At 35.4% G+C, this 25,867-nt stretch overlaps 2 protein-coding genes across 10 annotated transcripts in view; both read left to right on the top strand.

Annotated features, from left to right (window-relative positions):
• FAM184A (family with sequence similarity 184 member A) overlaps positions 1-12,718 on the top strand; it is a 52,659-nt gene extending 39,941 nt beyond the window's left edge. For 2 of the 8 annotated variants that reach the window (XM_081941715.1, XM_081941716.1), the window contains 5 exons: positions 245-391; positions 5,595-5,712; positions 6,365-6,469; positions 10,868-11,067; positions 12,553-12,718. In XM_081941715.1, coding sequence (XP_081797841.1) covers positions 245-391; positions 5,595-5,712; positions 6,365-6,469; positions 10,868-11,067; positions 12,553-12,634 — 652 coding nt within the window. In that variant the 3' untranslated portion in view covers positions 12,635-12,718. Of the gene's footprint in view, positions 1-244; positions 392-5,594; positions 5,713-6,364; positions 6,470-10,867; positions 11,068-11,838 lie in introns of those variants that run through there. The other 6 variants (XM_081941719.1, XM_081941718.1, XR_014174409.1 and 3 more) reach the window with 5 other exon arrangements.
• A 4,713-nt stretch (positions 12,719-17,431) lies between these two features.
• MCM9 (minichromosome maintenance 9 homologous recombination repair factor) overlaps positions 17,432-25,867 on the top strand; it is a 43,878-nt gene continuing 35,442 nt past the window's right edge. Inside the window, exons 1-7 of one of the 2 annotated variants that reach the window (XM_081940696.1) lie at positions 17,432-17,556; positions 19,004-19,165; positions 19,543-19,860; positions 21,401-21,717; positions 22,395-22,476; positions 23,763-23,963; positions 25,269-25,394. In XM_081940696.1, the coding sequence (XP_081796822.1) occupies positions 19,548-19,860; positions 21,401-21,717; positions 22,395-22,476; positions 23,763-23,963; positions 25,269-25,394 (1,039 nt within the window). In that variant the 5' untranslated portion in view covers positions 17,432-17,556; positions 19,004-19,165; positions 19,543-19,547. Of the gene's footprint in view, positions 17,655-19,003; positions 19,166-19,542; positions 19,861-21,400; positions 21,718-22,394; positions 22,477-23,762; positions 23,964-25,268; positions 25,395-25,867 lie in introns of both variants that reach the window. The other variant, XM_081940695.1, reaches the window with a different exon arrangement.

Below are 25,867 nucleotides of genomic sequence, written 5' to 3'. Positions count from 1 at the left end.
ACATTATTCTAGACATTAGCAAGTGAAAAAAGCTATTTTGACCATTTAATTAAACGAATTTTGTTTGCTTTTCATTATTAAAGCATTAAAGGAGATGAAAAAAAATTATAAAAATAAGCTAAAGGTTGGAGAAATAGTAATAATTTTTCAATTATCAGTATCACTGCACAAAGCCTTTTCAAATATCAACATTAATGAACCCAACTGACATAAGAATAACTGTTTTTAACATAAAATGAAACAGGCTACATGAACAAGATTTAAGCAAGAAACATGAGAAAGAGTTGGATGTTATGACAGCTGACCACATCAGAGAGAAACAAAGTATGCTGGCAGATTTTAATAAAACCCAAGAGCTGCTCAAGGAAATTAATTCAGCTTTGCAAGTTTCGTAAGTTTTACTACCTTGAACAATTTCATATACGGGCTGAGTTTGAGTGGAATAATATATAACCATTATCTGTTTCCAATTGATACTGGAGAGGCATAGGCTTGTAAAAGTACATATAACTGAGAAGCTTAGTGTATCTGTTATCTTTGACAACCATGTCAACAAACATGCAGAATTGAACCCATGGGAAAAAATAAGAAGACATCCAATTCATACTTTCACTTAACCCTTGTAATATATTAAGTATTGGAAGCCAATACAAAATAAAAGGACAATGGGCATTCTCATAAAATCAATCAGTTGTTAGGTCAGCTAGATGAAGCAGTTCAAACAGTTCTACACACTCTTAAAAAGTATTTGGAAACTTCAATTACTTTCCCAAATGCAGCAGCCGGCATGGTTTTTTGCAAGCCTAATTTTGCACGTGTTACTTCTCCTGCGGGAGCAGCATTGGCTGCTGATTTGCTTCTGGGTCCAATTCAAGATGTTGGTTGTCACCTTCAAAATCCTACATGGCTTGAGACCACGTCTTTTCCCAGTCATATCTACTGGATCCACTAGAATGGGGAGGCAGGAAAAGCTATGGTCCCCTCTCCTAAGGAGGTCCATCTAGCAGGATAAAGAAGGGCCTTCCTCATGGTGGCTCCTCCCTTATCACTGCAGAGATAAGATTGACCCACACTTTTAGAGTCTTTCACAAGGCCCTGAAGATATGGTTCTGCCAATAGGCCTAGAGACCCAAGAGTGATAGGGAGCCAATTAAGAGGCTTGAATGATTGTTATTGCTGGGGAGCGGGGGGAGTGGTATTGTTTTGGTATTAAGATTTTATCCTTGTAAGCTATCCAGAATCACAGAATGAGTTGGGCAGCTATTTTTTAAAAAAACAACCACCATTTAATACATCCTTTCATTAGGACTGAACATCACACTAAAGATGCTTGGTAAGCCTCTTATTTTATTTTTGTGCCTCTGGTTAAATTGATGCAATATTTTTAAAACTAATAACTCCCATATAACATAATGTTGTTTATATTAATGGTTTTAATTAACTGTGTCTTCCCACAAATATCTATGCCACCGTATGATCCTTATATTTCTGTGTTTCATGTTTCTCTTTGTAATGTCAATTTCATTACACTGAACCTATGTCTTCTAATTAAGTTTCCAGTTTACTTTCACAATTATAAAGCACTGTCATCTTAAAATAGTCTACATTCACATATCTTTTTGGATACTTTTACTGTTGGAGAAAAATATGTCTTTGGGAAAAAATGCAACTAAGGACATTTTAAAATTCTCAAGTGTTATGGTTACTAATAATTATTGGATATCTTTACAGTGCAAGGACTATTTAATAGATTGTAAACTCTTACCCAGCTCTTATTCATCTGAGTCTGAATCTTAGAGAATAATGTACAAGCAAAGTTAAATAGCTGTTTGTATAGGTATGCTTCTTTTAAAATGGTAAGATTCCATTTGTAATGAAATTTGAACTGACAAACTGCCTGAAATAATTCTTTTTTCTATTTAAGTTTTGCTTCTTGTAATAAAGAAGCATAGAGATTTCTGTAAGAATAACAGTCTAAACTAGCGGTTCCCAACCTTTCTAGTTCTGCAGATTGGTAGCATTAGAGCTGAGGGGAGAGGGGATGGTTTTCTGTGTGTGCCTGTCGCTTGCGCAAATGGAGCTTCGTGCACTCACACACTTGCTTGTCGCTTGCACGTCCCAAGGGTTGGGGAATCTGATCTAAACTGCCTCTTCAGGAGAGGATAGAAGATTTTGTTGAATATAATAATATTTATCATAAAATATAATGAAATCAAAATTAGTTTTACTACATAATAACCCAATCTTAAAGCAGTAACTTTGGAGGCATGACCGCAAATAAAAGCTGAAGATTTAATGAAGTATAAAAGTATTTCATAAAAGTTTTTAAACTTTCCAAATATAGTCTGTCTGTAATTAGGGAATAAAAGAGTTCTGTTACTGTATGAGCCCGGCTGATAGAAAATATGCTATGTAGTAGTGACCCTAAGATGTTCTAAGATTAAGCTTGAGAAGATAGGGTTAACAACTTTTATAAATTCTGGTAATCGTCAGAAAACCTGATTAAAATTATGAAGAACTTTTAAAACCAAAGCAAAATTTCAAATTTATGTATTGTAAGAAAAAGGCAATTGGTATATTTAATATATATTTAGCATAATACAATCTGAACATCTCTTGCATACTCTGCATCAACTGGGATTCATAAATTGACACTAATAGAGCCAGATACTGTATTCTAAACTATCTTCCCATTGGGCCACAGAGCAAGTTGGCAAAAGGTCTTCTGCAGCTATTAAAGTCATTTGAGAGGATAAAATCCAGCTTTCAGACTATATACCCTATTCATTTATATGGCCTCCCATCTTTCAACCAACTCTGGGCAGCTACCAATTAAAAATTAAAAGACATATAAAATCATTTTAAAACTATAAAACTCAGCCGATTAAAATATTAAAAGCCACAAAAACTTGACACCAATCAGTTCTAATGTGTTCCAGCACTTGGGGAAAAACCTGATCTCTCTCTCTCTCTCTCTCTCTCTCTCTCTCTCTCTCTCATCTATCTATCTATCTATAGAGAGAGAGAGAGAGGGAGGGAGGGAAAGAGAGAGAGAGATTAGATAGATAGATAGATAGATAGATAGATAGATAGATAGATAGATAGATAGATAGATAGATAGATAGATAGATAGATAAGTAGATGTATGTTGTGGTCCAGCAGGATCCGTTTGAGCTGCTGACGGACTTATTTATTTATTATTTATTTTATTTCTTAGATTTTTAGACCGTCCCTCTCCCAAAAAGGGACTCGGGGCGGTGTACAGTCAATACAATAAAACCAGTCATAATAATTAAATACATTTAAGCTACATTTAAAATACATTTGGAGGGGGAGATAGGCTGTACTAAGAAATAAATACCTAAAAACATCACAATTAAAACCCCAAACCCTAAAATAAAATAAATCCCTGGGAGGTAAAACTAAGAAAGTGCCAGGCCAGCTGATTGAAATAGGTGAGTCTTTAACTTTTGCCGGAAGGAACGGAGGTCGGTGGTAGTTCGAATGTCTGGGGGGAGGTCATTCCAGAGGGTTGGGCCCATCACAGAGAAGGATCTACTCCTAGGTGTCGCCCGCTGGCATTGCCTAGCAGACGGCACCAGGAGGAGCCCCTCCCTGTGTGAGCGGATAGGTTGCAGGGACGTATGTGGTAGGATGCGATCCTGCAGATAACTAGGTCCTCTGCCATGGAGCGCTTTAAAGATGGTGATCAATACCTTGAAACGCACCCGAAAGGCCACAGGTAGCCAGTGCAGCTCGCGCAGGAGAGGTGTTACGTGGGAGTAACGTGTACGTCCCATAATAACCCGCGCGGCTGCGTTCTGAACTAGCTGCAGTCTCCGGATGCGTCCCAAGGGAAGCCCCATGTAGAGGGCATTGCAGTAGTCCAGGCGAGACGTCACCAGCGCATGAGTGACCATGCGCAGGGCACTCCGGTCCAGTAGGGGGCGCAATTGGCGCACCAGGCGAACCTGGTGGAACGCCCCCCTTGCCACGGCTGCCACATGGTCCTCCATTGACAGCCGGGCATCAAGGAGGACGCCCAAATTGCGCGCCCGCTCCACAGGGGACAGTTGTTCGCCCCCTATGGCCAGCGATGGAGTCAGCTGGCTGAACCGAGGTGCCGGTAACCACAGCCACTCGGTCTTGGAGGGGTTGAGTTTGAGTCTGTTGTCCCCCATCCAGACCCCGACGGCTTCCAAACACCGGGACATCACTTCGACAGCCTCGATGGGGTGGTTTGGGGTTGAAATATACAGCTGAGTATCATCAGCGTAAAGATGGTACTCAACCCCAAAACCACGGATGATCTCACCCAGCGGCTTCACATATGCGTTGAACAGAAGAGGCGAGAGGACCGACCCCTGTGGCACCCCACAAGTGAGTGGCCTCAGGGACGACCTCTGCCCCCCTGTCAACACACATTGCTTCCGGTCGGAGAGGTAGGAGCCGAACCACCGCAAAACGGTGCCTCCGACTCCCATCCCCTGATGGGAGTCGGATAGCGAGGAACCATATGATTCTGTCCTGGATGATGTGGATGATGTGCTGGTTTCAGATTCAGAGCAGGGACTAGAGGGGTTGGTTGGCCACCAGGAGGCACCTGAGCCATGGAGCAGTGGGGAGGATCAAAGGCAGTTTGTCCCTGATGCTAGATTGAGAAGGGCTGAGAAACAGAAGCAGCAATTACGTAGGCAGACTCACAGAAGATGGTTCAGCACAGGTGGTTGTGGATCGGCCCCTCCCAAGAGAGCTTATAGGTGAGGCGTTGGGAGGGGACATTTGCAGGAAACAACCGTGTCTGCTCGTTGGGACTGTATGCGGTGCTTCATTCGAAATTATCTGGGTTGTTTTCTTGAACGTGAGTTGTTGGGGCCTTCAGCCAAAGGATTTGTTATCTCAGTAATTAAAGTGGCAAACATCCAAGCCTGTGTTCTGGTTTATTCACAGGCGTGGAAAGGAGGGGTCAGAACAGATATATATGAAACCCCATCAGAAAACTGGTTCTTCAACTGCCTCCAGAATCAATGCACCTAATCATATGAATCCATCATATCAGCATATAGCTTCAGTTTGTTTAATGTTTACCCTTGTCTGTTAGAATCCATATAAAAGTCCAAAACCAGAAAGCAATCTGAAAGGTTAATTCAAAACTTACTAATCTTTCTACAAATTCAAGGGTCTGTGTTTTTGGCCTTTCCGTATTTTTCTGTAGATTGATTTTTTCCACTCACTCCTTTAATGCTTCTTCACTGTCTTTTTAGAACTTTTCTGCAATTTTCTTAATTTCTGCTTTCATTCTGTGGTGTTTTGACTGCTTATATTAACTTTTTTTTAGTTAGCATGATACTTTTTCACTCATTAGTTGATTCATTATAATTTTATTATTGAGGTTATGTTGTTTCAACTGTAAATTATGACAGCATTTTCTTTAGCATAACCAACAAAAAGATGTTTATAGGTATAAATCTATACCTCTTTTTATATATAATAGATTTATTTATTGAATCAATCTGATAATATGGATTTACAGTATTATCTTTAAACTTTGACTCACTACTAATGCATTGGTGATACTTTTGTCTTCTATAAAGTTTAGAAGAAATGGAAGATAAATATCAAAACAGGGAACCAAGGCCAGAAGACCTGCAGCTTATTGCAGAACTGAAAGACCTGATTGCAGAGAGGGATCAGCTGATAAAGAAGCTGATTGTAAGATAATTTGGTGGGCTTTGTTTTGAGCATGTGAGATGCTAGTATTTTTTTGTCAAATATTCCATACATATTACATGTGAAAGGCAACAATCTAATGAAAGTGGCTTTCTGTTTTAATCTCAGTTATCTAAGCTGCACACACAATTCCACATCTCTTTTTGTACAATTAAACAGTTGTTGGAAATGTTACTTATAAAATTGTATCTTTTGTATTATAGATAAATCACAATGCTATTGAAATTTTAAAACATTTGGGGGGAGTATCTTTTCCTTCCTGGTTTGCATTTATATAAACAATGTTTATTTTAATGTGTTTTCTAATAAGTGTGTTCTGAATTTTGCTGATAACAAATTTGCTAATATGAATCGTTTGCGGCTTCCTGTATCACAATAGGGGAGAGCAAAAATTGTCTTACAGAATCTTTGGACTCAATGCAAAGTGAGAATGCTAATGCTACTATAGAGAAGGATTATAGGAATGCCACAAATTATTACATAAATGGAGCAAATGTTGCCAATCTTAGTTCAGCTTCAACAGTTTCATATTTGAAGTGAAGATTTTTTCTGTAAATAAAGTTTGGTCACCCTAGCTAAATAATCATAATTGAATATATTGAAAACAATATCCACTTATTCTTTTCTTTATTAGGATGACAAAAAATTCTATCAACTGGAACTAGTCAATAGGGAGACTAACTTCAACAAAGTGTTTAATGCAAGTCCTAATGTTGGTGTTATTAATCCTCTAGTAAAGGTATGGAACATAATTATTACCTTAAAAGTAGAAAATGGGGGTTGGTAATCTTACAAATAACAGAAGTCTATTAACAAACACTAGACAACAACACAGGTTAGAAATAAGCAAGGTTTTCACAATGTGGTCAATTTTTCTTTTAAATAGGATATATAAGTGTGCTTGTATAGTATATTTGTTTAACACGGGATTTCTTTTTTTAAAGCAACATTTCCTTAGAGTCACACTCAATCCCTGGTGACTTCCTGCCACCCTTTAATTCTTTTAGCAGCAATACAGAGAGATTATTTCATGCTGCTATTTTTTTTACTTCCTGACCTCCTCTATAGGCTGTTGATGAGCCATCCAAGCACTAATTTATATTGAGCTTGTTTAGCATTTGAGGTAGGTGGGTACTGTATTTTAGAATTGCTTTATATTTTATTTCTCAGAAACAATTTGTTCCTCTCAACTTTCTCAAACTACATTGCTAATTATACCAATTTTTGCAACTGCACTTTGATTGCTAATATCCTCTTTCAAAATCAAATTTTGATATTTATTTGGTTTAGCATTTACTAACACTGTAGTTAAGTGGACAGGAAAACTTAGTTAAAAGTATCAGTATAAGATTGCTTCTCTTCCTTCTTCTGGAGTTTCTGTTATAACAAAGTCTCTTCCTTGAAGAAATACTTTGTTGCGTAGCAGCAATTCTGGACTCAGATTATTATCTTATTTGAAGTTATGTCCTTTGCATATTAGCATTCCAGTGTTGTGGATGTATTTTCTTTAGTAAATTGTTATAAAAGAATCAAATGCTTCTCCCAGAAGAAAAAGCAATGGAATGCATGTTAGTCCAAAGGAAAAAACCTCAAAATCCACAATTGAAGAATACTTGGAATTATTGGATTGACTTGAAGTATCAAAAACTATGGAAATCATGTGCTGTATTCTGTTTCAGTATATAAAAGAAATAATATTTAATGTTAGAAAATATGAATAATTATTGCTAAAATAATTCAAGATTTTGTTATATAGTACATTTTCTATTTAAAAAATTGTGCCATCAAGTGAAAGAATTATCTTTTTGTACTTCCTAATATGATGCTGAGTTAATAATAGACCACATTGCTTCCCTTTCTCTACAATTGTCATCTATTTTTCATTTACATTTTATAGAGGATTGCAATGATTATTTCCAGTTGATGTTCACATAGCACTGGCTACAATGCACAAAGTGAACATCTCTTTAGAATCTCATACTTGATTTAAATGTATTCTGTCTTCATGTAATGGAACCCTTTAACATTGTTACATACATGTGTGTAATTTTATTGTGTGAGATACGAACACAAAAGTTTTGATTTGAAATCTGTTTATCTTTTTCTATACTCAAATATAAACTTACTTCTTGACTTTTTAATTTTTTTGTCAGTTTTGGCACTGGAAATACCTTTACACCCTCTTGATAATTTAATTATATTTTTCAAACCATCTTTTCTAGACATTTGAACAGTTCTTTTCATTCAAAAAGAGAAGGAAAGCAAGCAGTTGAAACGGGTGTGTACCCAATTAAAAATAATTAAATGGGTCTACTCTTGAATTATTGTAGAATGAGTCTATTCCAATATACCATATTTTTCAGAGTATAAGATGCACCTTTTTCCCTCAAAAAAGAGGCTGAAATTTTGGGTGCGTCTTATACACTGAACAGAGCATTTTTTTGCCTCTCAAACCCAGCCCCCTTCACCAAAATGGCCGTGCAGAGCCTGTAGAAGGCTTTCAGAGAGCTCCTGGGGACTGGGGAGGGCAGAAATGAGTGAAAAATGGGCTGGTTTTTTGCTCAATTTTGCCCTCCCCCCCCAGGCCCCAGGAGTACTCTATAAGCCTCTTAAAAGCTATGCATGCAATTTTTTGGACAAAAACCGGGCCCATTTTTTGCTCGTTTTTGGGGGGTCCACCCCCTAGGAGCACTCTGCAAGCCCCCTAAAGGTTATTCATGCCTTTTTTTGGAGGGAAAACGGGTCCGTTTTTGTGAAAAATGGGCAGTTTTGGAGAGGTTTGCAGAATGCAAAAGCCTTTTTTTTAAAAAAAATTGCCTCTTCAAAACATTGGTGCATCTTATACTCTGAAAAATATGGTACATTTCAAACTAACAAAAAAAGGAAAAGTAAGTAGGTTGAGCACTTATTATTAAAACGTAATCTTTGCTAGGTTTAATAAGATTTGCCTTCTGTTTTATATATATATATATATACATATATATATATATATATATATATATATATATATATATATATATATATATATATATATACATATACATATATATATATACATATATATATATACATATATATATATATATATATATATATACATATATATATATACATATATATATATATATATACATACATACATACATACATACATACATACATACATACATATATATATATATATATATATATATATATATATATATAACAATGAAAGAAAAGCAATCAATATGGTGAAATTAAGAATGGCTTTAACGTATTTAAAAATACCTGTGGCAACTTGAATCAACAGTAAACAGTTACCAGGATCTTCAATCTAAAATTAAAAGGTTATCTCCAGTGCAGAATCATTTTGATTGTAAACATGGAGCCGCGCCCTGGAGAATTGTACTGCTAACTAAAATAGTGTTAGTTCCATGAGGAATCTTTCAGGTAAAATTATAGCAAAGCATTGCTTTGCAAGGTGACACGACTTTTGTGTGGAAGCAACCTAAAATTGAAAAAGTAAGAGATCTTCACCTAAAACTATTTAATTGGGGAAAATTCTTCCATTTAAACTAAGATAAAATGAAGGATTACTGCATTAGTTATCTATCCAAAGTAAGAGTTCTTAGAAGATTTTATGACAAAGTGTTTAAAAAGAGGTAATATCAATTAGCGTCAAAAATACTTGTTATATAAAATTCTTAGTACATGGCTATAAAAATCAAATAAATCATATTAATAAAAGATAACATTGAATTGTTTTCTGATATGGAAAAACCTTGAGACTGAGCTTAATGCCAAAATCTCGACTATATTATAAACACTAAAAAAGAAAAAAAACATATTAAATAGTATAGATAAGTATTTAATTTCTGACTCCACATGTGCACCCGCCAGCTGCTCTCTTCTGGGTTCTGGTGTGCGCATGTGCATGCTCCAGTTTCGGCACTCAGTGCCAAAAAGGTTAACCATCACTGGCATATATGAAGTAGTTTTGTTAAACATTCTTTAACAAAATTTAGTGAATATCTATTATGTATATAAATAGGCCTACTTATTTTAATATAATTAAATAGTTTATGGCCAGAGTAATTGAGGTTGGGCCTCTTCTTCGCCTGACCCTAACCTTGATATAAACATGCCCTGGCAACTTGACAACTAGCTAAATTAGCTATTTTAAACATCTGACCAAACTCATAACATCCATGTTAGGGATGGTAATTGGTTTTTATTTTCCAATTAACAGGTGATATTTATCATGGCTTGCTGTTAATTGATAAATTGGTTTTCCCATCTATATGATGTTCAAGAATATAGAAAATGAATTAGTTGTACCTGGTAGACCATAATTATGTTTCAGATTATTCTGATTCTAAATCAGTACCTTCAGCAAAGTAACAAAGAACAGATAAACTTGAATGATATTGAAAATAGGGAGCAGATTTTTCTGTGAAAATCTGAAGGTTGTGGAATTAAGACCCTTAATCCAATCAAAAGATTTGTAATTTTTGAAGAACTATTTTATAGAAGAATTCACTTAAGTGAGGCACTGCATGGCTATTGGAAGCATTTTATTCAACTCTTCCCCTATTTTTACTCAGAATATAAGAATTTGCTACCAATATGGCAACATCTGTTATATTCTCTCAACAGTTAAAGCCAGAAAAAATAAAATAAATGGAAATTAAATATTTTTGTTGCAAGTTTTTTTTCCCCTGACAAATGAAACATACTGGGCAAAACTTAGCTTATAATCCTAGTTATTTATTTGTTTGTTTTTTAATTTGCCACTTCCTATGAAAATATTTTGAAGCAGGATTTAATTCATTTTATGGCAATCAGGAACCATGGTTATATAAGAAAATGACTGCAAATAGAAAGTAAAATCAGTTTTTCTGATACACTTAAAACTTTCCAATTTTTTGGTTGGGAGATTCAAAATTATAACAACACAGTATTACTTTTAATAGAAAAGTAGTTTCCACTGTTTTTCGGGAATTGAAGCTAAATAAACTAAATCTATTAAAATTATTGAAAAGTCAAGCATCGTATTGCAGCAATCCCCAAATCATGAATAAAGAATAATTTAAAACATCTCAGTAATTTCCTGATTTGTACACTCCCTTCCCTACATGTGTTATTTTTAATGCAGCAAAAGAAGAAGAATGATAGATCAGCAAACAGGTTTGTGAGTGTCCCCAATCTAAGTGCTTTGGAATCTAGTGGAGTGGGCAATGGACATGCTAACCGCCTGGACCCTATTCCTAATTCATCCATCCACGATATTGAGTTCAACAGCAGCAGACCACTTCCACAACCAATACCACCCAAAGAGCCCAAGATGGTTTTGAGGTGAGCAGAGCCTCACCAGTTTTTGATTATTTTTTTTCCTAACTTGGAAAACAAAAATTGATTTCTTTTTAGTTGACCCCTCTACCCACCCACCCACTTGGTTTAAGAATACTGGAGTATGGATATTATTTTAGAATCATAATTTTCGCACTCTATTTTAAACCTCTTTATAGTATCCCTTTTTATTGTAAAGCTTGTTGAAATATGATTCCCCCAATAAGTCTTATTTCCCTTAAAATTTCAAAGTGTTATATTATTATCAATGTGTTGTGTGCTTTTACCTTTATGAACAATTGTGTTAAATGTTTGTTATTTCTACCTGCCCTTCGAGAATGTTACAATCCCCCAAATCAAAATGATATTTTGTAACAGTATTTCTAACAAAATATTTACCATATTAGATTTGTATTGATTTTCCTCACCACAGAAAAAATATTTTTCGATAAACAAGCTTTGAGTATATGTGAATATAGCATGTGCATGTATTACATACCATTTAATGTTACGCTTCAGCATTAAAATATCAAGCTCCACTTTGCATTGCAATTGGAATATGTTTTATTATCTAACTGAAATATCATTATATAATGCTTGATATCATGGAAAAGTAAATGTTTCTTTATTCTGCTTTAATGCAATTTACAAAGCTGGGGCAGAAAAAAGAATAGGAAGTTTGCACTATAACATTTTATTTCTTAACTTGACTTAGGAATCCCATAAAATGTAATCTTCCTTATTTTCCCTTTGCATGTAAAATGCATGTATGCTCAGACGCCATTAACAAGCATGTGCATGAATTCATGAATTATGATGACGGAGTTCCCTTACAAATTATTGTGTTCCCTGATTTGTCCTATAAACGGTAGGGATTATTTTAATGTTCTAGCTACATAATGTAATTATACTAAAGCAATAAAAATATATGTAGTGATTATATCATACAAGTTTACTCGATAATTGTGGGTAAAAAAAGAGCTTGCTTTGTATTGAATCCCTTGTTCTATTGTATCTGATTCCATATGCATGCAATTTCAATAATTTACTCTGAGTATGTAATATTTAAAATATGTAATTGTTCAGTGCCAGATAATTCAGCATGACCTAAGAATATGATGCTTGCATCATATTTGACAACTAACTTGACCAGAAGAAAAGGATGCTAAAAGAGGATGCTCTTTAAAAACAAGCCTTCCCTTGCTCTTGCTTTTTTTTTTTTTTGACAAAAGCAGCAACTCCAATTTTTTTCACCAAAACACTATTTTTCTACCCTGTTGTGTGACTTAGTGACTTGTCTATGCTGCTGATGCTCTCCAATGGAGTGGATGACCGAAGGTTGAAAATGGGGAATTAAACTACCTCATAGACTAATGTGACTTTGAAATTATAAAAGTTGATTCTGTGCTGTTTTTGTATGCTTTTTCCAGGCAGTTTGCACCTTGACTCTTGGTTGTGGGTTAAATCTGTCTTTTCTTTCTATGAATCTAGCCCTCCTCAGACTGAAGCTTCCCCAATGGCTTCACCAGATCCACAACGTCAAGAATGGTTCGCTCGTTACTTCACATTCTGAGAGATTATTTTGAATGGCACAGCATGGTGTGGACTGTACTGTTCATAATAGCATGACCTTAAAATAAACCCTTATGTGAAACAAGCTTCCTTGTAATATGTCAAACACTGTGAATGAGAACGTATTTGTCTCTCTGATTTGAAAATGCACTCTATTTTATGTGATACTTGTTGGAATCACTTGACATAGTTATATAAATGTGCTTAATGACACTTATTTTTATTTAAAATTGAAAAGTATTTAAACTTTGTAATTACTGCATAATAAAATTTCATACAAGAAATGTAATCTTTCCTCCACTTTTCCTATAAATATGTATTTTCTTTAGTTTCAGAGAAGGTTTTCGCATCCCATTTCTCTCAAATGCAATTAATTGCATGGTTATTATATATTAAAATAAATTGTTAACAATTTAAAAATCAGACAATGGCAAAATATGTTCAAATCCATATATTTTTAATTAACTTAAAGAACTGACTTTAAAAATTGTGATTTATTCTAAAAGTGGGGAAGACTGCTAAATTATAATAATATATAAAGCAAGGTGGTGATAAGATTATAGTAAGAATAATGATGGATATTTTAATGTTGAAATTCATCAGCTTTTGTCATAAATATTTTATAAATACATGCAGAAACAATTCTCTTTAGACATTTAACATTTGGGGTTACTATATTAGGTAATGCTGTTATTAATAAAGTGAAATTTATGGAAAGCTGCATTTTGAGGATATTTAACTTTTGGAAAAACTCAGGCATTAATAAAAAAAATAGTGCTAAACAAAATAATTATGCATAATAAAGCATGCAAATCTTTCATTAGAGTTCCAGCATAAATGTTAACATTTTTCTCTTCCATTACAAAATTAAGCCATGACCATGTAATTTCACCTGGAGAATGAGCCTGATTTTCCACTCTATTACATTTGTCTTATAATTGTGCAGGTTTTCTGAGAGAAAAAGATGTAATATACTGGCAAATCTGGTTTTTATATATTTTGTTAATACTATTGATGTTATTCCCAAGATTACCACAATAAAACTAACACTGGTAATCTCAGGGAGAAGCTTTTCTTTGTTTTATGAATGTACTTTTAAGATTTGATCTTTGTATGCATAAAGGGGGAGTAGGGAGATTGTGTGGTTATTTTAAAAAGTTTTTATTCTTAGATACAAAAATATAGCTCTCCATTATTTCTGCTAAAGCCTGACTGCATCTTCCCATTATGCAACAGCATAATCAACCAATGGTTCCATCAATAATATAGTAAATTTTATATGTAGCATATGTACAAAAAATTTGTATGTTTTCATATAAAATGTCCTAATCAGACTTTTCAAATTGTATCTCCTGTAAACTCATCCTGAATGCTTCACTGGAAGCAGTGTTCTAATGCTTTCCTGCTAATCTAAAGCAGTATTTGGCAAATAGTCTATGTCTGTGTAAAGGTACATACAGCCTTTACATTAGAAGAAAGCCATATTAAGATAAAGATTTCTTGGCTGTTACATATAATAAAATATACTGGATAATTTTGCAATGATGATCCAAAATACTATTGTGTTATGTTTTTCTTTAAAATTGTATGATTTGTTTACCTTAATACTAAAGGATTGGCTGGAGGGCACCAGAATTCTGTAGTTAACATGTTGAATTAGAACTACTAGTAGGCAATCCCAAACAGAAGTAGATCCACAACAATGGAAACTTATTTGGTGACTTTCTATCCAGTTACCTTCTCTGAGCCTAGCTTACCTCATAAGGTTGTTGTGGGAGGAAAATGGAGGAATGATATCTTATATATCATCATAGGCTCCTAAGGAAAGATGGGATATAAGTCAAATGTTAAACTTCAAAACTATAATAGTATTTTAGTATTCTTGTTCATTTTTTCTAGTGTAATATCAATGAAATCTTTAGTATTCTTTTCTATACTGAGAATATGAGAGAAGACATTCATTTGTATATTTTACTCTGCCGCAGCAACTTACTACAGGACAGAAACTGTTTTATCAGAAAACACAAGTCATTTCCCCATACCAATTTTAAATTCAGTCTTCAAATTAATAAACTAACCTTCAAAATAGTATTATCCAAAGTGTTAATGCATAGAAACTTGCTTTCATATTCTATATCAAAATTATGGAAAACATTCAAAAGAGCTTTGCAAAGCAAATCACTACAAGCTTTTCTCCACAATATATTGTCACATCCTTTGGAAAGTGTGCACGGCTACTGCAAAAGCTGTTTCCAGGATGTGTTCAGACATCTCTTAAACTGTTATAGCACCAAAGTAAACTGTATATGGCTCAGGCAATGGGAGACAGCCTTCAAAGCAGTTTTACATGCTTTCCCCAGGTACAGTTGCTTTAATGCCTCAAGGATGAGCGCCTCACCATGCCAACACACTTTGCAAGGCAACTTTTTCAAGATTTCATAGATTCTATTTTGTAGGAAGCTGAAAGTGAGCTTTAAAAAGCCCAGTCATTTCAATATGAAATGGCAAATAAATAGATGAACTACCCTCCTTGTAGTCTAGTCATTTGTTTTCAACAATTTGCTATAAACGATACATTTTTTTTCTCACTAACGTTCAACCTATACATGTAAAAATTGTTCTGTGAATAGCAATCTGCTAATACTGTGATCTCCAATATAGCAAGTTGGAATGCTAGTGCTCTTGCTGTGCAACAGGTTCTATGCTACCTTTTATAAAAAAAATTAATAAAAAAAAATGGGTGATGCTGCAAAAGGAAGTATTAGTCTCCAGAACTGTTTTAATTCCTGGAAGCACCTCTGGTTATTCTAGAAGCTTACTTTTATAAGAGCAACTTAATTTAATGCACAGCTTTTAAGTGTATTAAATGTCATATTTTGAAGCCATATACAGCACCTTCAAGGCAACATGTGTGACATCAACGTGTCACTTTCTAAAACAATATTTTATATATTTAAACTGCATATTTAAAAGCATACATCATATGATTTATTATGAGAAAGCAGCATACATTTCATTACTGTACCCTTAGCTTCATTTCTACAAATGTAAATACTGGTAGATTGAAATATCTATTTTTCCCGTATTTCCTTTTTACTTTGCAAACTTTTTAAGACATGATAAGGAATCTCTCACTATTATAAATTGAGAATAAAAGAGAAATGTTAGTTTCAAAGTTTGACTTAAATATTCAGCCATTTTGACTGTCAAAGCTAGAATGCTCAAACTATTCCTATATCTTGGACCTACTCCAATATTTCCTCTAGATATATCTTACTGTACAATCGCCCTACTTGACATTTTCCAGTGGGACCAGAAGATGTCATTTTTGGTTTGTAATCATTGGCTTTTAAATGATGTACAACTGTAATGGAAAAACCTGTTAGAAGTAGGAAACATCTGGAGGTTTTTACAAGGATAATTATAGGACAACAGACTTATCCGTACATTTCTCACTACCAACACTCAATGGTACAGAAAAGGTCCAAAATATTTGCAAGGCTTTTTGTTTGTTCATAGTCATCCAATCCCTTCCATATGAGCCTATTACTCAGACTGACATAATTTCCCATGAAGAAATCCTGGTTACTGATTCCCATGAAGAAATGTTGGTTATATCCTGCAGTAATTTTTCCACCATACTGCCTCTTTTCAAAATAAATGCAATTCTTTTTAAGTGTGCGTAAGCTGTAACATCATAAACTAAATCAAGTAAAGTATATACAGCAGTGTAAAAAACGAGAGACAATTCCCTTCAGACATAGAAAAATGTTCAGCTCTTCTAACTAGGGCTGCATATGTGTTTATTAACTGATACCAACTCAGTTGATACAAAAAAGTAAAATACTGGGACATGAGGATCATTGCTGGTATTTCCAAAACAGGATTCAAGTATTAACCTTCCTGAGGACTTCCCAGCACACTTCATTTTGCTTTTTCTTTCACTTTTGTCTTAATCTGAGGACAAAGCTGTCTTCCACTATAGTACTTTTAGCATGTGTGTGCCTTCTAGACTAGGGGTCTCCAACCTTGGCAACTTTTAAGACTTATGAACTTCAACTCCCAGTTTCTCAGCCAGTTTTGCTGAGAAGTCCATAAATCTTAAAGTTGCCAAGGTTGGAGACCCCTGGTCTAGACAGCGATTCCTAGCAACAGCCTGAACAAGCCCCTGCGGTTTTCATGGCAAGACTTCAGAAGCGGCTTTGCCTTTCCTGCTTTTTCCTAGTTCTGAAAATGACCGGCTCAAGGAAGGCGAGAAGTCACGGTTTCTGGCCTGGTACCTTAACCCCTACACCGAATTTTACTGCTCAAAGAAATAATACAGATAAGATACTTTAGATAATACAGATGGGGGGGGAGTGGGAGAGACAGCCACCGATAATTAATTTCTGCTTTTTTTCCGGTCTGCAAGAGAAACAACTCTCTGCCCCCCACTCCTCCCAATTCCGGTGCCTTCCCGTTGCATAACTGGAGGACGGCTTCAATTCCCTCTCTCCAATTTTAAAGTTCAATATTGCAGCCCACCTGCTCCACCTCACGCTTATTCATGGAGTAGCAGTTTATTACAACCCAGTCAAAAAAGTGAACTCCCGAGAACGGAGCCGGCAAGCTTGGTTCGCTTTCTCTTCGAAGGGCTTCATTTACTCAGCGAGGCCTGGCCACCGCCAATCGTCGCCACCCCCCCCCCCCCGCACGCAACCCTCGCCCCCAGGGGCAGCACAGACAGATCCAGCAGTCCGAAAAGGGAAATCGCCCGCCTTTTCCCCGCCTGTCACCAAGCGGCAGAGCCGGAGGAGAGGAGCCAATCTTCGCCGGTCCCGCCTCCTCCTTCTCCTCCTCCTGCCGGCTGGTTCCTGCCGCTCGTTTTTGCCGCCAGACCGGTAAAAGGTTTTCCCGCCAGCCCTAAGCTTCGCCATGCGGATGGTAAGTGGCGTGGAGTGAGAGAGAAGCGTCCCGCCCTGGAGAGTTCGCGCTGCTCCTCTTTTGCAGCGCGGCCCCCTATTTCTCCTTCACCGACCCGGGTAAGCCCGCCGGCGTGAAACTTGAGGGCCAAACTTCGCCTGCCTCTTAATTGAGCCGCTCGGAGCTTGCCCGCCCCTCCTTCAGCCCCGCCCTCGTCACTTCTGATTCTCCAACAGGGTTCTCTACAATAACAATAGCACTTAGATGTATAGACCGCTCCACAGTGCTTTTACAGCCCTCTCTAAGTGGTTTACACAGTCAGCATATTTCGCCCAACAATCTGGGTCCTTATTTTATCCACCTCGCAAGGATAGAGGGGAGGGGTTGGGGGGGGGGAGAAGTATCTTTGAGCTCAGAAGGCTAAAAATTGGAGCGAAACGACCTTCACTTGCGCCAAATGCAGCCTTGGACACACACTCACTCTCTCTTTCTCTCTCACTCACTCACCTGAAGATTGAACTATAAAAATCTGGGGACGAGCAAAAAATCTTTTGAGACACGATGCTGCCCTACCTTTTCTAAATGTTTACATCAAATTCTTATTTATTTAGCTGTTCTATACTTTGCTGCATTCAGGACTATTCTCAGAATATATATATTTTTTACCAGTTTGGTAGGTCTCCTTTTCTGGATTTCCTGGAAAATACCTGTTTTCTCTTTATTTGGTTTTAAATATGCCTGTCATAATATAAGTAGCTGGTTAGATCGGTAATTATAAAGCACTAAAATGAGTACATTTAATAAAAACAAAAATAAATGTTGCAGGTTGATAATCCAAAAATTGAAGTGAAAAGGGAGACTAGAGGGAACAGAGATAAACAAAAACTGGGTCTGAAATTGCAGTTAATCTAACAAGCTGTTTTTCTGCCTCTGATGGACAGATGATTGTGGAAGGCTTGTTACAATAATTAATATAGCTCTGTAGCTACTTAATGCTCATAAGAATGCCCAGGAATCTTTTTATGAAGTTCTAATTGAAATCACACCAAAAGCAACAGTTGGAGCTACCCTGTATTTGCCTAATTCTTTAGGAGTAAGGAATGTTTTCTGTTCACTGTTTCACATATATTTATTTTTCTGCAAATTAGGAATGTTTCCAATATTTTGATATTTTTTTCTGTTAACAAGAAATGTTTTCTTCCTACTCTGGAGTTACTGCTCTGTTGTACTGTTTCTTATGAAACTGTTCAACGCTTTAAAAACCAGAAATGTAAAAAATAGCTTTTAAAAATTGAAGGTCTTCCAGACTAGATTTCTCTTATAGAATCACATCGCTACACAGAATTTTGCAGGAGATCCAGCTATTAATAATAATTCATTCATAGTTCCCCCAATTCTGTTATTTCTCTTCTCTAAATAAATTCGGCAAGAATGATAAGCTATAAGACCTTTTCTTGGTTACCATCAGGAGCTATTCATCTGGACGCAGCCTTTTTCAAAGAGAAGAACACTTTTACTGTGACCCTGAGAAGATTGAAGAAGTTCTGCTCTTCTGTACACGAATAAACATTGTTTGAAAGTACTAATATGCCAACTGAACCCAAGATGAGTTGACTTCTGAGCTGCTCTAGTATGTTTATCTTTGATTATTATTTATTTGTACAGATTTTGCATTTAGCTATTCTGAGTCAAATTTGTAAGCCATATAATAAATACATACATACAGACATATACATACATACATACATACATACATACATACATACATACATACATACATTTACATACATACATACATACAGTATATGGACATAAGTATTATCATTGAAATGTGCTGGCCAGGAGACAATAAAAAGGTTTTATCCAAGAAAGGAAGCAAAATAGAGAGCAAGGATTCAGGGGAAGAGTTGAAACATAATTATGAAGCAAATTAGTTTTATGCAATGTGCTAGAAGCATAATTTAATTAAGTTAATTTAATATTGTCTTGTATCTCTTCTAATTATAGGATTCATGATGGTTTTAACTACAGAGCAAATAAACCTGATTGGACAAGTATTTGAATCATATATTCTGGCATATCACCAAAATGACGTCTTGCAGATTTTAAGGGAAAAAGATGATGATGCCCATTACCCTGTTATTGTTGATGCATTGACACTTTTTGAAACCAACATGGAAATTGGTGAATATTTTAATGCCTTCCCCAATGAAGTGCTTCCCATTTTTGATAATGCATTGCGTAGAGCAGCTGCGACAGTTTGTCAGTCAGCTTCCCAAGCCCAGGAATTCATCATTAAACAGAATCTCCATGCCAGAGTATCAGGTAAATTGCATTTCTTGTGATACATAAAAATCTTGGTTAGCTTTGTAAAAAGTCTCTGTGGCTTATGTAAATGTACTTTTATAGCAAGACTGTGCTTTTCATTAAGATAGCCTTATTGCACATGCCAAACCTGAACAATAACTTTCATAATTTCCAATTAGTATTGGTAGCTGAAGATAATTGGAACAATTTTTAGCCGGAAAAGGCTGACTTACAGAATTCAAATCCAAGAGCAAAACTGCTGACCAGACTATAGAATTGTGAATAGGGACCAAGATGCTTTTTCTTGGTCCTTTCTCAAGAAGTTTGGGGTGATTTATGGAAATTCTATGCTGATGCACACACACTGTCTTCTTTTTCTTCTTTCAGTGGTAATTTTCAGCATGCTTCCCCAGTTCCAAGCTTTTTATTTATATACCTATATCTTTATTTATATCTACAGTACCATTGATGGCATGCTCTTTTTCCAGTTTCAGTTCAGTGATTTAATTTCTTTCCTTCACAACAGTCAACACTTTCCTAGTCAGCCTTCATATCTCTTATAATTTGTTAAATAAATTGGATGGACAGACAGATGGACGCACACAGACAAATAGATATAAAAAAATATCCACACTGCTTATATTTTATTTCTAGATTCCAAATGCTTGTTTGAAAGGGGGGGGGGGGGTTGCAAGAGAGGCTGGTAGTTCTTTGAAACAGTGTATCTCTTTTTGTCCTGACATGATTAACCCCTGTTTTAAAATAGGTCACATAGTTTAAGCCAGGGGTGTCCAAACTTGGGAACTTTAAGACTTGTGGACTTCAACTCCAGCTGGGGAATTCTGGGAGTTGAAGTCCACAAGTCTTAAAGTTCCCAAGTTTGGACACTCCTGGCTTAAGCCAATTAATAGAGGGGAAAGGACGTTACAGGGAAAATATGGGAAACAAAATTCCCTTTTTAATTTTATAAAGAGTATAATCTATCTGAATCTATAGAAATATAAGGTCGCCTCAAAAAGGAGCAGCAGTTCTGATGGAAGATTTTTTTAAAAAATTCTGTTTTATGAAGTAATTTTAGATGATTTAACCCAATAAAAATTCTATATTGTGTCGATTGTTTTTATATGATAGCAAGTTCCTTTCTGATGCTGAGTCTCTTTAATGTTTGCTGTTGAGGTTTTGGGTAGGAACACAAAAATATTGTTAGGTGGTGTTTCTAAATTTTTTGACAAATATATCCTTAAATAAGGGATACATAAAAAACGATCAGCAAACTTCTTCAACATCTGATTAGATATTGAGTTTACAGATTATACAAATCCATTATTTTTTAATTTGGTTTTAGCTCAGCATGCTATGTGTAGCCAGCCTCTTTAGTTTCAAATGATCGTTTAAATCTTAGCATGTTATCTAAAGAAAGTACTTTGTCCCCTTTATTTGACCATCCACACTTAAATGAAATGTGTGAACCAAGAATTCCTGAGGCCAAGTTGCTAAATCAAAATTAAAAGTTAGTGGGAACTGCCAATGAAATAATCTCTCTTTGTTGTTTTACCAGGTTTACCTGTATGCCCAGAACTAACGAGAGACCACATCCCAAAGACTAGAGACGTAGGGCATTTCTTGTCAGTCACTGGCACTGTTATTCGGACCAGCCTAGTGAAAGTCCTGGAATTTGAGCGGGATTACATGTGCAACAAATGCAAGCACATCTTTGTGGTCAAGGCTGACTTTGAACAATATTATGCTTTCTGCCGTCTATCAACCTGCCCTGGGAAAGAAGGTTGCACCTCCTCAAAGTTCACTTGTCTCTCTGGAACATCCTGTGCTCCCAGTAGATGCAAAGACTATCAAGAGATAAAGATTCAAGAGCAGGTTGTAAAAAAAAGTATTCACACAGTTTTGGTTGGCTATACATTTCTTGAGGGATTTAATGGATAAATAGTAGAAGCCATGTAAGATCCTTTCTCCATGTTACTGTTGCCTTTTCCATTATGCGAAAAATGTTTCATAGGGAACTTAGCTGATGGAAGTGTAGAGTCACATCTAGGGCTCTTTTTGTTCCCCTTTTGCTATATTCTTGTATCCCATAAATATACTTTTAAATCTTTTAAAAGAATCAAATCTTTTAAAGCAGATTTGTGGGAGTATAGTGTGAAAGGATTCCATTCTAGTTATTCTCCCAGAGGGCAAGCATGCTACTAACTGCAGTGTAAATGCAAGGGCATCTGCTTCTGAATGAACCATTCAATTTTTATTAGAGTTACAGACCAACATTGGAATCTGATTCTGAAGAAACTTATATAAGATAGACTCTAATGGAAATTTAGATCAAATGAAAGCAGATTTCTAAACAGTTGCTTGTCTGAATATCCACAGGATGATCACTATTTATTTCTAGTTCATCATACTTTCTGTAAAATTGGACTCATGGCCAATACAGTTGGTCACTGGTTCTCATCTGGTAGCATACATAAATTTAGTTGTAGTCCTTGAAACTTGTAAGTATTTGCTAACCTTACAATAAAATAAATACATTTTATCTTGTCCAGGCTCAAAGGCTTTCTGTTGGAAATATTCCCCGTTCTATGATGGTGGTCCTTGAAGATGATTTAGTTGATGGTTGCAAATCTGGTGAGTTCTATGACAGATTCTTTTGGAAAATAACTTCATTTTTAGGCATTCATACTTAAAGAAGAATTCAAATTAACATTTAACCGTGTTCTTCTCTACTAGTAATGTACATGTCATGTTGTTTCATTGTTGTTACAATTTTATTGATTGTATAACATGAAATGCCATTGTCTTAGATCAAAACTTCAAATGATATGATGATTAATGTTTAAAATTTCCAAGTCTCAAAAAAAAACTATTCTTCAATAATGGAGACATTGAAATACACGCTCTTCTATGCTAACACCTTTCCACAGAATTTGGGCTGATGTGTTCAAAATACTGTTCCCAGTTAACAGTCTTTATTTTCTATGTTTTAATATAGATTTAAAAGAAAATAAAAATTTAATTGCATGCAAATGTGTGGGGTGGGTGGCAGGAATGGATTGTAAATTCTTCTAAGTGTTTACTTTCTTGTTAACATTTTCCTGCAATTAATTTTTTAAACAGTCCAATAGCCAGAGCTCTCTGGATTTACAATAAGCACATACACACCCAAAGAGAGAAAATACAATTTGTGTTAAAACATATCCAATAAAATAAAATACAAAAAAAACAAAGTTAGGCAAGCTGGTCATCACCAAATATAATTAAAAGCTGATGGTAGCATGCTAACATGGGGATCATTTGAGATTCCCTGGGAAGTGTTGCATAAATAGTGCTACCACAAAAAAGGCTGTCCACCTTGTAAACATCCTCTTCACCTCCTTTGGTGTGGAGACACTCCTCAGAAGATAGTAAGGTCTGGGTAGATACATGCAAGAGAAGGCACTCCTTCAGTTCGTCCAAAACAGGTTTCAAAGAAACTGCTTTGTAATTCTCTCGATTCCTTCTCTATCTCCTTTTAAAGATTTGAGTTATATTGGCCTTTTTTCTAACCCTTATGGAAGGATTCCTGTCTTTTGTGAGAAGTAGCATATATGGTGAACAGCTTAGCATTTTTATTCAAAAAGTTTTTGAATTCCTTTAGAATCCTGGAATGTCTAGAAAACTATAGCCAGTAAACAATAATATGCTAAATTAACACGGCTTAGCATGATCTATGAGACCATTATGTCCCCAAATGCCAATAATTACGTGAGTTTTGACTTAACACAATGTCATTTCACATTGTAACATCAGTATAATTATAATAATAGCAATGAAACAATATGACATGTACATTACAGACAGGCAAAGCTTCTATACTAATGTGTGCCAAATTTTCATGACAGTTCTTGGTGTTTGTTTGCTTTTGTCTTCCTTAGGTGATGACATTACAGTTTATGGAGTAGTGATGCAAAGATGGAAGCCTTTTCACCAGGATTCCCGCTGTGATGTAGAGATTGTTTTAAAGGCCAATTATATTCAAGTGAATAATGAGCAAATTACGGGCATCACAATTGATGAGGATGTTCGCAAAGAATTTAAAGATTTTTGGGAAAGACACAGGAATGACCCTTTAGCAGGTTTGGGAAAAAATAAAAACATTTGTACTGACAGCTTGCTTTTGAAATGCACCAATTTTATCCTTTATAATCAAATTGTATTCCACACACTCTAAAATCTGATGGGGAGCTTCATAGATAATATTTAAATTAAATGAGAAAAAGGGATAAGAATAGTAATTTTTAAGAAAAAGAATGGTGGCTTAAATTAGCTTTAACTAGCTTAAAGCATGGCATCTTAAATTTTAACCTTGCTATGTGTATTGGGTTGATGTATAAAGAGACATCAAACAGCAGCCTTCTCCAATTTAGTACGGTATAGATTCATTGAACTGCAGCTCCCTTTATTAGTTGCACTAGCCAGGAATGAGGGAAATTGTAGTCTTGGAATGCCTTAAACTGGGGGAAGATGCCGTACCATGTACTGCTATTGTGGAATTGAGATGCTAGCTTGAGCATAGATAGAATGCAAATAGCCTTTGTTTATTGTTTTTTCATAGTTGTGATCAAAGAAACAGAAGACAGATGCTGGCATTTGTGTATATGATCAATACATTTTTATATATTATTTCTCCCACCTAAAATTCTATGTATCTTCCTAAATTGCATGTAGAGTTGTTGTAGAAGTTCCAGTTCATTTCGCTGGAGACACCTATTCCATTATGTGCCTTTTTCCAATTAAATGAAGAAAGGAAGCTTTTGTTGATGTAACAATTCTGCATCTGGAGTAGAACTCTTAAGGACCAATAATAATCTCGGGAATCTTTCTTAGAATCTTAATTCTACCCTTTTAGAATATTAAGCTTTACCCAATGTGTTATCTGCCACATGTTTTCAATTACTTTTCATTATTATTAAATTTCTATGCTGCCCACTTCACTGGAATCCAGTTCATTAGACCAAGTTAAGGTAAAATGTGGTTAGGAATGATGGGAGTTGTCATTCTAAACATCTGGAAATAATGATTCAATAAATCAGTGAATAAACCTAAAGAAAAAAACACTTTCACCCTGTTATCTCTGTCAAACTATCCAATAAAAAGTATTGGATCTAGCAGTTTATTTTTACTATAACTGAGTCAAAATGAAATTTAAGGAAACTCCAGTGATTTCTAAACCCTCTATATAAATGCTAAGATGAATTAGGCATGGTTAGTATTTGGATGGGACACCCCAGATTATAGTATTGTCTATATTGAGAAACTGAAAAAGTGTTGCAGAAGGAAACAGCGGCAACGTTGCCTTAAAAATTATATAGATGTTCGAAAAATCAGCAAGATCGCTGGAAATCAATTAGTAATCTATTATTCTTTTCATACTTTTCCAGGGAGGAATGAAATTTTAGCAAGTTTGTGTCCTCAGATTTTTGGATTATATCTTGTGAAACTGGCTGTAGCTATGGTGCTTGCGGGAGGGGTACAGAGAACAGATAATACCGGCACTCGAGTTAGAGGTTGGTATACAATATTCTCTTCCTTCTTATTCTTACACCGTAATAGAACTCTTTTCTTTCTCTCTCTCCTTGTTAGACAGTGGCCTGAAAAATATTTTTAAATTTAGATTAGACTAGTTTTCTTCGTTGTGTACATTCTTGGGGAACTAAACAAGTTAAGGATTCTATTTTATGTTTTGACAAGGCATAGGAATAATAATGCTTACAGGCAGAATTAAGATTAAAAAAATGGAATATACATAGCTTTTACAATTTCTAGAACTAAAGTATGCTTTATTATAAAATGAATATATATATACAAAATGGATATGTTGCCTTCCTTTTTTTTTCCCCTAACAGAATTTGCATCTCTTATTTAATATTGCACCTTAACTTTACCCAAAGCAATTTTTTGCATTTGAAATTAATGGCCATAAATATCATATTGTTGAAAAATTGTTTTTGTTATGGCTCTGTGTATGTTTAATCTGAAC

The sequence above is a fragment of the Natrix helvetica genome, assembly GCF_964273705.1.
Source record: "Natrix helvetica genome assembly, chromosome: 2".
Classification (NCBI taxonomy): Eukaryota; Metazoa; Chordata; class Lepidosauria; order Squamata; family Natricidae; genus Natrix; species Natrix helvetica.
This window is presented reverse-complemented; position numbering and strand designations above follow the sequence as displayed.